The sequence below is a fragment of the Actinia tenebrosa genome, unplaced genomic scaffold (assembly GCF_029948245.1).
Source record: "Actinia tenebrosa isolate PJP-AT-01 unplaced genomic scaffold, QUT_ActTen_1.0 PGA_scaffold4__44_contigs__length_22323623, whole genome shotgun sequence".
Taxonomy (NCBI): domain Eukaryota; kingdom Metazoa; phylum Cnidaria; class Anthozoa; order Actiniaria; family Actiniidae; genus Actinia; species Actinia tenebrosa.
Genome location: NW_028292581.1, coordinates 10357056 through 10371216, shown reverse-complemented (window position 1 = coordinate 10371216; position 14161 = coordinate 10357056). Strand labels below are relative to the sequence as shown.

The 14161-nt window shown below is 38.7% G+C and overlaps 1 protein-coding gene and 8 non-coding genes across 9 annotated transcripts; 1 reads left to right on the top strand and 8 right to left on the bottom strand.

The window, feature by feature from the left end:
• Positions 1 to 2530: 2530 nt before the first annotated feature.
• On the top strand, positions 2531 to 4412 carry LOC116307817 (melanocortin receptor 5-like). Its single transcript, XM_031718138.2, has one exon. It carries the CDS (start codon positions 2691 to 2693, stop codon positions 3813 to 3815), a length of 1125 nt encoding a protein of 374 aa, XP_031573998.1. The 5' UTR covers positions 2531 to 2690; the 3' UTR covers positions 3816 to 4412.
• Positions 4413 to 8559: 4147 nt separating this feature from the next.
• On the bottom strand, positions 8560 to 8641 carry Trnal-uag (transfer RNA leucine (anticodon UAG)). Its single transcript has one exon. It is a non-coding gene; the product is annotated as a tRNA-Leu (tRNA).
• Positions 8642 to 8977: 336 nt separating this feature from the next.
• On the bottom strand, positions 8978 to 9059 carry Trnal-aag (transfer RNA leucine (anticodon AAG)). Its single transcript has one exon. It is a non-coding gene; the product is annotated as a tRNA-Leu (tRNA).
• A 187-nt stretch (positions 9060 to 9246) lies between these two features.
• Trnal-aag (transfer RNA leucine (anticodon AAG)) lies at positions 9247 to 9328 on the bottom strand. Its single transcript has one exon. It is a non-coding gene; the product is annotated as a tRNA-Leu (tRNA).
• A 67-nt stretch (positions 9329 to 9395) lies between these two features.
• Trnal-aag (transfer RNA leucine (anticodon AAG)) lies at positions 9396 to 9477 on the bottom strand. The gene has a single exon. It is a non-coding gene; the product is annotated as a tRNA-Leu (tRNA).
• A 67-nt stretch (positions 9478 to 9544) lies between these two features.
• Trnal-aag (transfer RNA leucine (anticodon AAG)) lies at positions 9545 to 9626 on the bottom strand. The gene has a single exon. It is a non-coding gene; the product is annotated as a tRNA-Leu (tRNA).
• Positions 9627 to 9694: 68 nt separating this feature from the next.
• Trnal-aag (transfer RNA leucine (anticodon AAG)) lies at positions 9695 to 9776 on the bottom strand. Its single transcript has one exon. It is a non-coding gene; the product is annotated as a tRNA-Leu (tRNA).
• Positions 9777 to 9991: 215 nt separating this feature from the next.
• Trnal-uag (transfer RNA leucine (anticodon UAG)) lies at positions 9992 to 10073 on the bottom strand. The gene has a single exon. It is a non-coding gene; the product is annotated as a tRNA-Leu (tRNA).
• A 216-nt stretch (positions 10074 to 10289) lies between these two features.
• Trnal-uag (transfer RNA leucine (anticodon UAG)) lies at positions 10290 to 10371 on the bottom strand. Its single transcript has one exon. It is a non-coding gene; the product is annotated as a tRNA-Leu (tRNA).
• Between the last annotated feature and the right edge of the window lie 3790 nt (positions 10372 to 14161).

The following is a 14161-nucleotide window of genomic DNA, read 5'->3' as shown; positions in this document are numbered from 1 at the left end:
GCAATTCTCTACCTGCCATCCTTAAAAAGTTCTTAAATCCATCTTTGATGTACATTCTTACAATGCCAGACTCTCTTCTTCTCTCTTCTGCGCCTTATAGTAGTAACCAAAGAGAATGGTCTATAGGTCAGTCCCAAAGTTGATTCTTACAATGCCAGATTCTTACATTCTTACAATGCCAGACTCTCTTCTTCTCTCTTCTGCGCCTTATAGTAGTAACCAAAGAGAATGGTCTATAGGTCAATCCTAAAGTTGATCCAAATTTTCATGAAAGAGCAAATCCTACAACAATACAATCATCTATTTGAACGGGCCTTGGCAAGATGGAAGGGAAACTACACCTCGTGACAGACCCATCAGCTTAACCAGTAGTCATGCCTCCTGGAAGGCACAACAGACGTCCAAGCACAACCTGAAGCTTAGATGCTGTGGAAACACGATACAGAAGCCAAGAATGACAAACTGAAATGACACAAGGAATGAGTTTATATTTTGTTCTTGTAGAAGAAGGAAAGGTGTGACGTCGGGAGCACGTACCGCGTATGCCATGCTTGAGCGTGCGGAGAGGGCAGAGAGAGAGTTTCAAGTCAGAAACAAGGGATCGAGTTAATAATTTTAAATTTATTTTTCATGTAATTCTTTCCTCCTTGAGTACAAATAAACTATTGTTGTTGTTGTCGTTGTTGTTGTTAAAAGACATTGTGGAAAACGTACAAACGTTACAGAAAGAGCATAGTTATTAGAGTTAATACATTAGCTATGGAAATAGTGATTTTTATAACTTTTGTCACGAAGTGTTAGAGGAAACATGCTCCATTGAGGACATTTAAAGCCAAGCATAGTAAACGCTCACCAGTGATAAACACCTGGATCAGAAGAGAGCTGATGAAGCAGAGAGATGCACAGCACCATCTTGCCCGCCACACCTCAATTTCACGAGACTGAAAAACGTTTAGAACCTCAAGGTGGATGACAAATGTAAGATAAAGGAAACGGAGAAAAGTGAAAAGTGAAAAGTGAAAAGTGAAAAGTGAAAAGTGAAAAGTGAAAAGTGAAAAGTGAAAAGTGAAAAGTGAAAAGTGAAAAGTGAAAAGTGAAAAGTGAAAAGTGAAACTGGGTGAAAAGTGAAAAGTGAAATAACAGCTAACAAAGAAAACAACCTCTATTTCCAAGAGTTGTAATAATATTGAACGAAACATAAGACATTTCATTCCAGATAATAAATAAACAAGCTCGCCTATTCCAGACTCTAATATCGGACTTTCAACTAAGAATAAACACCAGCCCTGGCTGTTCCTCGTTATGATAAACGATCAAGACAAGACAAGACAAGACAACGTATTTTATTGGCTCCGTATAAACATATTTACATTGCATTAATTGCTGCCAATAAAAATATATAATAGTTCCATAAACTAATATATATTGATAGTTCTTGTTTATAATAGTATCAGCGATCGCCGCCCATCGATCTATATATAATGTCCTTTCCTTTTTTCACCAAAATATTAATAAGCTAAATTTGTCAAAGATTTTATTGCTTTAGACTCTCCCTCTTTTTAAAGCAGTCATGTATATATTTAGCTACTATTTTTGGGATTGGTTTGTTTGAGTTTATGATAAAATTGAATTTCTCTTCTTCGCTTAACCATTCTACTTTAAAGTTTGCTCCCTCCTTTATCTTATTCAAAAACTTTTTTCCTTTCCAATCTCTCTGTTCCAGACACCACTCTCTGGAAGTACGTGGATGATACTACCCTCGGTGATGTAGTAATGAAGAATGAAGTCAGCTCTATGCAGTTACGCGTAGATAACCTTGTGCGGCAGACTGAAACCGACGGTTTCCAGCTCAACAAGTCGAAATGCAAAGAATTAAGAATATCATTCTCTTGATTAGTTATATTACTAGAGCCAGTTATAATTAATGATAAGGAGATCGAAGTTGTTTCATGCGCTAAGCTGTTAGGAGTAACCGTTTAGTTTTAGTATATATTTTATTCCTCCTAATAGTGGTTTTTAGATTACTACCATAATTTTAGATGTTGTTTGCTAAATTCCCCTTATATTATTTGTTAGGTTTTTCTTTTTCTTCCTATACCTCCTTTTCCTTTATTGATGTTTCTATATGTTAAATGTTTTTAAAAATTTTAAAGTATATATAGCAAGTTCAGCCATTCCGGAGGCTGCAATGACATAACTAATAAAGCTATCTATCTATTTATCTATCTATCACGAGTGGTGCTATTTGTGTTCAAGTATTTTCCTTGTAATTTGATCCAAAAGATTGTTCCGCTTTAGATCTCTTAATCTCAGCATTTCCTCTTTCATTTCGCTATAAATAACCCCGGCAACAATTGTTTTTTTCCGAATTTTTATTGATTATAATTCTTTTTTGTTTGCCTTTTTTTAAAGCATTAAAAGAAAGAATTCGAAAGCACAAAAACAAGATTATTGCGTGCGACTTAGCAGCTTATTATTGCATTTAAAAAGTCAATATTCGTCTTTCAGGAACAGCTGTTTATTACTCGAAGTGGAATTTGGCGGGATGTTTAATGGGTTGGTCAATATACAATTTCAGTTTCGACTTCCTTAACTACACGCTGTCACACAACATGCTGAGCAAATACTATAAAAGGATTTAGCAGAACCGATGTTGGCCAAACGAGAGTCGTTCCACAACGTGCCAAAAGATGGGTGAAAATATGATACAAGGAGAAAACTCGACAAGTTTGTCATCCACATCGCCATTGCCCAGTAGTACCAGTGTTTTGTCAAAGAAATGCACTTTTCCTCTCGACCATGGTACAGCAATCGTTCTCTTGAACATAATGTTTAGTGTGTTTGGTACCTTTGGGAACATCATCATCATCGTAGTAGTCTATAAGACCCCCAAGCTTCGACGGATTTCCAACTTTCTTCTGCTGAGCCTTGCAGTAGCAGATTTGTTCGTTACCATGATTGCTCAACCACTGCAAGTCACAACAGTAGCTGCAAAAACCTTCGGCCACTTCTGCGTCCCCAGTGTTGACTATGCTTATGATGTCGTTGCGAATTTTTCATGTTCCTGTTCATTGTTCCACTTGGCTGCCATCAGCGTCGACCGCGCTCTTGTTGTATCAAATCCTCACAGATATCACTCGACGATGGGGAAATACGGCTTGAAAATCATGCTTTGCTGCTGCTGGGGATCAGCGACCTTGTTTGTAAGCCTTCGTGTGCCATTCCCCGAGACACTTATCCTGTCCGTTTTGGTGATCTTTGTCAGCTATTTTATCATCATTGTATCCTACTCAATCATCCTTTACCAAATCACTCGCGAAAGAGTAAGGGGAGAAATGCCTGGGGATAGCCGTGCTGCATCGCGAGACGCCCGCATGGAGAGACGTGTTGCAGGAACCATTGCCATCGTCATCCTAGTCTTTTCGATTTGTTGGTTCCCGTTGGTTGGTATTTACGTCTCAATGAAAAATGGTCTGGTCAGGAATCTTGATGGCGTCCTCTACATGTGGATAAGAACTCTTCTCCTTTTTAATTCCTCCATGAACTTTTTAATTTACAGTTTTCGAATTGATCATTTTCGTTCTGCCTACAAGAAAAGTTTCCGTCAACTGGCACAGAAGTCAAGGGCTTTGCTCAGCTCCTCAAAAACTGCATCAACAAGCAATACCGCGACAGCAACAGCAACAGCGTCCTGCAGTGCAAAACAGATCAGTACCAATGAAAAACGGGATACAGAGGAAGAACTCGCTTATGCAGGTGTTTGCACAAATGAAAAACAAGATAAGAAGGAAGGGATGGTTTGCACAGGTGTTTAAAGTTGACACAATGATACGACACAGACAAACTCAGGCAGAGGGCTATATATTTGCACGAGATATGGCCAAGATAAATAGAAAAGCAAGGAGCATTTTATTGTAGTCAGCAAATGACTGATATATTTTACCCAACAAAGAAAAAAGAAACAAAGAAACAAAGAAATAGCGCCTAATACTAAAAAACAAACTAGATGTAGATATATACTGTAGAATTGTACTTCAGTGTTTGTTTTATGCCAGAACGTTGGAGGAAACACGTGATATTTCTTTTAGTCTAAATGTCTTTTTTCGGTGGAAAACGTTAATGACATTGACTGTACTTGGAATATGCAGGTGGAGAAAAACGTCTTCATCAACAGCAGACTACAATGACAATTTTCTTTTTCTTTTCTTTTTTTTATGTCGGCATGAGATTATCAATCGATGCAAATGACGTAAAGGCTATAACGGGAAAAAAACACTAAAAATAATATCTTTAAGGAACAGAAATAAACAAGCAAGCAAGTAAAAAACAAAGATTGACAGCCGAAAGCTAATAAATGCAATTTTTTTGTAGCAAATAAAAAATAGACAGAGGAAAATTTTGATAACAATCTATACTCATGTCCCCATTTTTTATTTTTTTATTTATTTTAATACGTTTTCCTCGCAACAATAATTAACGCTCTGCTTGTCAGGTATTAAGTTTAAGGCCCAGTAGAATGATAGTTATTTTTGCGAAAAAAATTGATAGTGAATCAGAAAATCAAATCAAAGATTCTTGAAGGGTCGCCAGCCAATAACAGCTGCTAATCCTTTTCGAAAGCCGATAAAGAAAGCCTTGAAGGTCACAAGCTATAGGCGTGCAAGGTCAGGCTGTCCACGATCGCATACATGCACTGCCACATATAATGAGGGGAACTTATTGATGCTGGTTGTTGTTTAGAATGGAAAATCTGAAACCCCTGAGAAAACTTCTCAGTGTGAGGAAGAGGATAGTCACTAAGACTCACATGTTGATGTCTAGGAAAGTGAAATACCCTCGAGCATGGGAGGAGAACCACCTTGGTTCAATATTCTGTACATATTAACACACAGAGATTTACATGTTGATGTGTAAGGAGGTAGGAAAACCGGAGAACCTGGACAAAAACCCGGTAAAGCTACTGCATAACACCAAGTATCCCAGCAACCTGTCCTTTAGAACCCAAACCTTTAAAAGGTTAAAGTTTTACGCGCTTTGTCTCCCCTGCTACCCAAAAATCTATGAAAAAATATTTTAAGTAAAACTATATATCGAAACAACACCCATTCAAAGTAAACCAAAAGTAATATTTCCAAATTCAATAACCAGTGACCGGTCGCTTCAGTGTCATCTACAAATTTCCTTCCACTGCAATGCTTGATTGACTTAAAATAACTGTGTTTCAATCACATTTTATTTTGAATTTGTTCTCGTAACAAATTTCATGTAACAGCTGGTGTGCGGTCCGAACCGCAGATATTCTAACCATAGTTAATATCATTAACTATGTTCTAACTGACAAGAAAGTCTGAGGTGGTGAATGGGGAAAACTTAAAGTGAGGGAGTAAAAGTGTAAAATTATCAAATGTTAATGTTAAAGTAAAAACATATTGAAATAAAATTTTATGAAGATCTCTTAGGCTGCGTTCATAATGTATGGCAGAGGGCCGGAGGAGGGGGGACAGGTGAAATTTAGGGGGGATCGAGAAAATTTTGGTGGGAAAAAGGGGAGTGATGGGCAAATTTTTATAAGAAATACATTATGAACGCAGCCTTAAAATAGCCAACTGGAAACCAAAAACAATTTAAGACGAAAAGCGAAAAATAAGAGTGACTAACATAGTTTGTTTCAATTTCAACGTTTTTTTTTTTTTGTGTTTGTGTGTGCGTGTGCTTTTTTAAACCCTATTTTCGTCCAAATAACGTTTAAGCGATAAACTGGGAGACCATATCCTTATTATAAGAAAAATAATTATGTTTTGAATGCGAATAAACTGGGGTCATTTTTGTTACTTCAAAATTCGACTCTCGCAAAGCGGGATAGTCCTTTTTAAATTTTGATCAGGGCTAGATAACAATATGGATATAAGCAGACTGCATGATCCGTGGCCATTATGGCGGGAAAATTAAAGCAACGCCCGAAAGCATTTACTGTACTATGGGTAACGTTCCATGGAAAACTTGATGGCATATAAATAGCTTTTAAAGATATGAATTATGAGATTATGAATTTGTTGAAAACTTTGAAGTAATATTTCAAACACACGAGAGAGTTCTTCCTCCGATTTCCAAACACTGAAAAGTGAGTTGAAAAAACGAGGCGCAGACGAGTTTTTTTAACTGACTTTGAGGTGTTTGGAAATCGGAGGAAGAACTCTCTCAAGTGTTTCAAATTACTTCTCAAACTCATGAATATTTCTTGGAGAAAATCAAAGAAAAAGTTTACGAAATTTAATGCAAATTAAGAACACATTTCCAAACCACCGCCACAGTAGTGATTTGTTTGTTTTCTCCTCATTAAATATTCATGAGTTTTAGAAAGTCATATCTTTGTTAGTAATATTCTTGTTTTGGTTCATAGTATGACTTGCTTTCTTCTCGTAATTTCCTGGTTGATGTCAGTTTAATTCATGCATGAAGCGGGACCTGAAGACGTGAACATCCCGCGCCTAGTCGCTCCTATCAAACCTTTTATTTCCCTTAGTAAGATTCATTTTAAGTTTTGAATAAGAAGAAATAGGGAGCTGGATTGAGTCGTAAACTGCCCCTCGTAAACTTTGTTAGGACAAATCTATCAGGATGCAATATATTCACATAAACATTTGGCGATTTAAAAACCCGGAAGATGCCCATAATTTGGCAGCATTCCACTTTCCATACAATAAATATGCTGAACAGAAGCCAAACCGGAAAATATTATATATTGTTCTTTAGGGAATCCCCATCAGTACAAACTGGACAACTCATAGCAACGGGAACCAGGAAGATGAATTAGTTTTTGGAATCTTGACAATGCGATGGCATGACAGAGAACGACATCATGAAAACACAACTTTTGGGTACGTTAAGACGAAACTCTTTATATTCTTTCTATAAAATATCGACTTTCACTGAGAAAAACTAAAGCTATAGAATATATTGGTTTTATATTGCTGAAATGTCGACTAACATTCAAAGGATTATGATAGACGTGTGCTTTTAGCGCGAATTTGGTCCTCAAGAGGTCTTGTTTTTCTCAGTTCGGCTTTTTCGGTTTATTCCCCTAATTTATTAAACTGATCAGCCCAGAATGAGTGATTGCTATAAATGGCAAGTACGGTGTATTCTCGCCATGTATCCGCGAAATAAAAACGAACTTGCAATTCACGTCTGGCCAGTTTATGGAAAACAATTTGCATTCTACGGCCCAATCGATGATTTTCATTACCTTCAGATCGTCCATGTCATAAAAAAACTGAGCTATAGCTCTGTGAGTTGACTCTGAACTGGAAGAAAAGAAGAAAATATTATGTATTTTTCAGTTCTTTGTGTAGTCGCACTGAATTCCTAGACGGTTTTGAACAAAATTTCGCACTTCTGAACAAAGTTTATCAATCAGTCTTGCAGATTGAAACTCTCGAAGATAGATGACTGGTCGTGAATATGATCTCACCTACCAGAATGCTCCAAATTCTAACTTTTTGCGTACGTTGTACGGAAAAATTTTTAACCATTCTAAAATTTGGCCTGTCATTTCCATTACTTTACACAGAACCGTCTCTTTAGTTCTATAAAACGAAGCACCTTATTCTGTTTAAACGGAACCGGATCAATATAATAATATTAGTAGTTTTCGAATTTATCATGGGCAAAGCATACTCTCTACGGTTTGTTGTTATCTGGACAAGGATTTCACATGATACAAGTACATTTTTAATTCGGCCGAGTTGCCGCACGAAAAAATATCCGGACAAGGTATCGGACAGTCAATTTTTTTTATCCGTGCAAGTCAAAAATTTGACCTTCATTTTGAAGGTCCCAAATTCACACGGCTAAGTTGTTACCCTGTAAATGCAGCCTGTGCACAAGTGCTACGCCCTTTGCCTCGTCTTTCTTCCACATAAATTATGCCGTTCTCAGGTTAAGCTTGTCTTACCGTTACTTAGGTTATGTGCCCACGAATGATACTGTTTTTTCCGCGTTAAAACTTGCCTTAGCGATTGTTGTTTCTCTATTACGAAACGATATTACTGGCCTTGTTTCTACTTATTCAGGAAACAGGGAGAAAAAGATTAATAAACAATGCTGAACCCTTCCGTTTCGGACAACAATAAACAGGGTTTAGTGTCCCAGAATGATCATTAGGTTGGTTTTCCAGTGGTAAGGAATGGAGGCCAAGTCATTGCGGTTATCTTCGATAAATTTCTGGGATGAGCAGAAATTGTATTTGGAGATTATATAAATGGCAGCGTTGGGATTCGAACCCACGCCTCTTACGAGACTGGTGCCTAAAACCAGCGCCTTAGACCACTCGCCCACGCTAACAGATAAAGGATACCTTTTATAGCAATTATTTCGATGCGCAGATACAGCACTTGAAGATAAAAAAGATTGGGAGCGGTGGGATTCGAACCTACTCCCCTGACGAGACTGGTGCCTTAAACCAACACCATAGACCGCTCGGCCACGCTACCAGATGAAGGATACCTTTTATAGCAATTATTTCGATGCGCAGATACAGCACTTGAAGATAAAAGATATTGGCAGAGGTGGGATTCGAACCCACGCCTCCTACGAGACTGGTGCCTAAAACCAGCGCCTTAGACCGCTCGGCCACGCTACCAGATGAAGGATACCTTTTACAGCAATTATTTCGATGCGCAGATACAGCACTTGAAGATAAAAGAAATTGGCAGCGGTGGGATTCGAACCCACGCCTCTTACGAGACTGGTACCTTGAACCAGCGCCTTAGATCACTCTGCAGACATAATTTTGAAGCGCAGATACAGCACTTGAAGATAAAAAAGATTGGCAGCGGTGGGATTCGAACCCACTCCCCTGACGAGACTGGTGCCTTAAACTAACACCTTAGACCGCTCGGCCACGCTACCAGATGAAGGATACCTTTTACAGCAATTATTTCGATGCGCAGATACAGCACTTGAAGATAAAAGAAATTGGCAGCGGTGGGATTCGAACCCACGCCTCTTACGAGATTGGTGCCTTAAACCAACACCTTAGACCGCTCGGCCACGCTACCAGATGAAGGATACCTTTTACAGCAATTATTTCGATGCGCAGATACAGCACTTGAAGATAAAAAAGATTGGCAGCGGTGGGATTCGAACCCACGCCTCTTACGAGACTGGTACCTTGAACCAGCGCCTTAGATCACTCTGCAGACATAATTTTGAAGCGCAGAAACAGCACTTGAAGATGAAAGAGATTGGCAGCGGTGGGATTCGAACCCACTCCCCTGACGAGACTGGTGCCTTAAACCAACACCTTAGACCGCTCGGCCACGCTACCAGATGAAGGATACCTTTTACAGCAATTATTTCGATGCGCAGATACAGCACTTGAAGATAAAAGAAATTGGCAGCGGTGAGATTCGAACCTACGCCTCTTACGAGACTGGTGCCTTAAACCAGCGCCTTAGACCGCTCGGCCACGCTACCAGATGAAGGATACCTTTTACAGCAATTATTTCGATGCGCAGATACAGCACTTGAAGATAAAAGAAATTGGCAGCGGTGGGATTCGAACCCACGCCTCTTACGAGACTGGTGCCTTAAACCAGCGCCTTAGACCGCTCGGCCACGCTACCAGATGCAGTAAAACTTTTAAAGACAGTACTTTAAATGAGGAGGAAGAGCACTTGAAGATAAAAGAAATTGGCAGCGGTGGGATTCGAACCCACGCCTCTTACGAGACTGGTGCCTTAAACCAGCGCCTTAGACCACTCGGCCACGCTACCAGATGAAATATAACTTTTACAGACAGTTGTTTAGATGAGCAGAAATATTATTTAAAGGTAAAATAAATGGCAGCAGTGGGATTCGAACCCACGCCTCTTACGAGAATGGTGCCAAAACCAGCGCATTAGACCACTCGGCCACGCTACCAGATGAAGGATACCTTTTACAGCAATTATTTCGATGCGCAGATACAGCACTTGAAGATAAAAGAGATTGGCAGCGGTGGGATTCGAACCCACGTCTCCTACGAGACTGGTGCCTAAAACCAGCGCCTTAGACCACTCGCCCACGCTACCAGATGAAGGATACCTTTTACAGCAATTATTTCGATGCGCAGATACAGCACTTGAAGATAAAAAAGATTGGCAGTGGTGGGATTCGAACCCACGCCTCCTACGAGACTGGTGCCTAAAACCAGCTCCATAGACCACTCGGCCACGCTACCAGATGAAGGATACCTTTTACAGCAATTATTTCGATGCGCAGATACAGCACTTGAAGATAAAAGAGATTGGCAGCGGTGGGATTCGAACCCACGCCTCCTACGAGACTGGTGCCTAAAACCAGCGCCTTAGACCACTCGGCCACGCTACCAGATGTATGTTAACTTTTACAGCAATTATTTGGATGAGCAGAAATAGGATTTTAAGATAAAATGAATGTCAACGATCAGAATCGAACTCCTTCCCCTTACGAGACTTGTGCCTACAACCAGCCCCTTAGACCGCTTGGCCACGCTACCAGATAGAATTAAAGTTATCAGATATATATTAACCTTTGCAGGCAGTAGATTACGTGAACAGAAACATTATATCAAGTTAGCTAGACTGAATGGAAGTTCTATATATTTTTGTTTACCATAAAGTCATGTATATATGCATTGTACGACCTGCTGTGTCTTATAACTGAAGGCGTCAGTTGGTCTACGCTTTATTTAACACCTTTAGAGTTTGTCTGGTTATCACATAGACTGCTGTCCTCCTGTGTCAAACACTCATCTTGTTATAAATGAGGTGTTGAAAGGGTGTAAAATAATTTGTCTGTCTGACGAGTCTATAAGACGCCCGAAATTGTAAAATGGTGTAATTCATAAAAAAGATACATGTTTTGGAACATGTGCTCTTTGAGAATAAAAACAAAAACACTGGCTTATGATATATATAGGCAAAGTTACCGCTAAGTAGAAAAATACGGATTGGAGATACTTTTGATGATTGAGGCGGTTTATGATCATTTTGTACAAGATGTACGAGACACGATTATGAAGGTGAATCAGTTATACTATTTGAATTCCAAAATTTGTTGAAAGTGAATTAAGTTGGCAGTTCATGTAACACATTCCCAAAACGTCGTATATCGAGCATCGTCCAACATTTGCTATCCGAGTTGACGATAATGGATGTGATAATTTTCTGAGAAGAAAATAAATTGTTAACTATCAAAACTGGCTAGTACCGTTTTCATGTTAATGATTTTCAAACCTATAGTGAGCTGCATCAACACGGCCACCTTTTTCAGTAGCTTTATGGTGATGTAACACTAAGCATGCTTCTTGCAACTTTGCAGTTTTGTTGCGCCGAGAAAGTTCAATGAGAAACTGATTGCCTAAATGTATTCACTTAAAATATGTGTTTCATAACAATGTGTTGCAGCCTTGCAGCAATCGATGCGAGGGTAGAATCGCTTTCTACTTTTTGCACCTATTCCAACAACAACTAATTTGGAGAAAACGTCTATTGTATCAAGAACTCCTCTCACAATCTTTTTGAAGCGTCGCCACGATTATCGTTGCCAGAACAATAGAATCGAGTCATGCATTTAACGAAGAATGCGGCAGCACTGAACGGAACTTTGAGGCATTGTTTAATGTAACCGTTGGAATAAAACAATGAAACTTTTTTTTAAAATGAAAGGAATAAAGTGAGCATCACCAAACATGGCCACCCTATCATGGTCTATCATTCCTTTGCGGACGATAACAAAAACCCATAAGACGTAGCAAAGATTAAATCCTCCGAGAATAATTACTTTAGTGTGATAATCAGGCCGTATATGACTCTTGTCGTGTGTGCACACTTCATTCATCTCAGTCACGACAAGAGACATTGAGTCTGGAGCGGATTAAACAAATTATGTTGTTAGTTGAACGAGTTTAAAGATTCCAAAGGAGTATTATAATAATAAGATTAAAGTATTAGTTAACTACGAATGAACATGCGTTTTTCATAAGGAGAAAAACCTATTGAGTGATTGTCGATGAGAGGGATTAAAACTGGTTCCTCGTTTCACTGACCACCGTGCAAAATGTGTCGGGATATGCTGTGTATGCACGATGACGTTCATGACTGAACACAGCACCAGAACTGTACACAGCACCTTTCGCATGGGTCTTTAAATGCTTGACTTCCACGTACCATTCACATTCAAGAATCCCCGACTTCATCTAAGTCAGGGCATGCACGGCTAGCTCACAGATCAATACCCTGAAACGAAACTCTAGGCTGATCAAACTGAGCGGCTTGACTAACTCACAGAAACTTTACTTTGGCTTGTCTGGTTTTGCAAAGGGTGGAAAGCAGGAGAATCATTTTAAAAAACGTAGACAAGTTGTTCGTTTAGTTCTCCTTCGTATTATCATTTGTTTTCGTTTGGTATTCAGTTTTCTTACCCCAAAAAAGGATTGGTTTTGATTGTTAGATGATTACAGAGTATCAGGAAGAACAAAAATTGTGAACCTTGCAAAAAAATCAAATGAATAAAACGACATTATTTGGACGACGATAACCAATTTACGCACTGGCCTACGTCTGAACCCGAGGAGCTAGAATATTGATAACAGTCCAACTGTACACCAAAATTATGCTTTATTATAAGGAATCAAATTAAATAGGTTTTAGCGCAGGGAGGGGGATGAGTAAACTGAATTTTTGGCCTCGCTGTATATAACCGCAAGCACTGAACTATTTTCCTTGCAATTGGATGATTCACTTGCATATATTGAGAAACCTTTCACTGTTCTACGACTTTTTTTACCATGCATGTGCTTTAAGTCAGTAATGTACACTGTAAGGTGTACGTGTCTTAAGTCAGTACCGTACGTTTCCCGATCATACCAAATCGCTCTACGGTATGTCGTACGGTGAACATGCTGTAAGCCAGTACCTTATGTGTCCCATTCATACCGCAAACCAAAACCACTATAAACCAAAGCTTTGTTCTAACGGTCAATCCAAGAGGAAATCCTACAAACCTCCAAATGACCCTGTTTATGAAACTCTAAACGATTCCTGTTAACATACTTTAATAGATGGACATTAAAGACCACTTTAACGACAGATCCAGATTTAACGATAGAATACAGCTTATTTTAACATCTTGTTTGAGTGAGATAAACGCATTTTAACTAATACCGCCTCCCGGTTGGCTCAGTTGGTTGGGCATCGGTCTGTACCTTTAAATGAATAAACCTTCGCCGCACTTGTGGCTGAAAGACCAAGTAACTTGGCGGTCCCATCTCATTCAGAGACTTAAAACATAGATGGATACAAGTTTATCAGTGCACGTGCTAAGTTGGCAAACTGTCAACCCTATCTAAATATTTATTATTTATTATTATAGATCATACCCAAAAGTTTATTACTAAAGCTACGTGGTACATTTTTCTCAACGAAGACGCCAACATTGATTTATGACCTGTCATACAATCATTTCGTAGCTCAAAATAAATTTTAGTTTCTTTTAAAACGTCTGCACTAAATTTTTATTATTTTTTCCTAGAAAATATGACTGCAGCTTCGTTGAGCAGATCCCTCTGTATCTATTTATATGTAAGTACCATTTCCTAGACGCACATTCTTTTCTCCTCATCTTAATATCACCAACTAATGTCTTAAGCAGATAAACGTTAATTCGAGTCCATTCTTTGAGAAGTAATTTTTCATTTTTCGTAATCGCCTGTCACCGAGTTTCCGAAGTGACTCCGCAGTTGAATTCCGAAAAACGCTTCAACCCCAGAGATAACACACTGCATTAGTGCCAAAACAGTCGAGGGATAGCTTATAACTTTAAAACATTCAACACTTAAAACTAAAGACTTATTTGCAATAAACAACAGGAAAAAAGAAGTGCCTTCAAAACTTATTCATACTGCAAGATTGTATTATTGTATGTTGCATGATTTGAGCTTTGAGCAGGGCGTCGGCAAGTAAGAGGATTACTTATTTGCGTTTAACTTCCATATTTTATTTGATATGATCCGATTTTCTGGTATTTTAACATGATCTTTATTCTTCGCGTTCTCATTCGGTAATACTTTAATTTGTCGGATTATCTAATTGATACGATTTACGTTTATACCTTTATGATACCTTACGGTTTAACATAT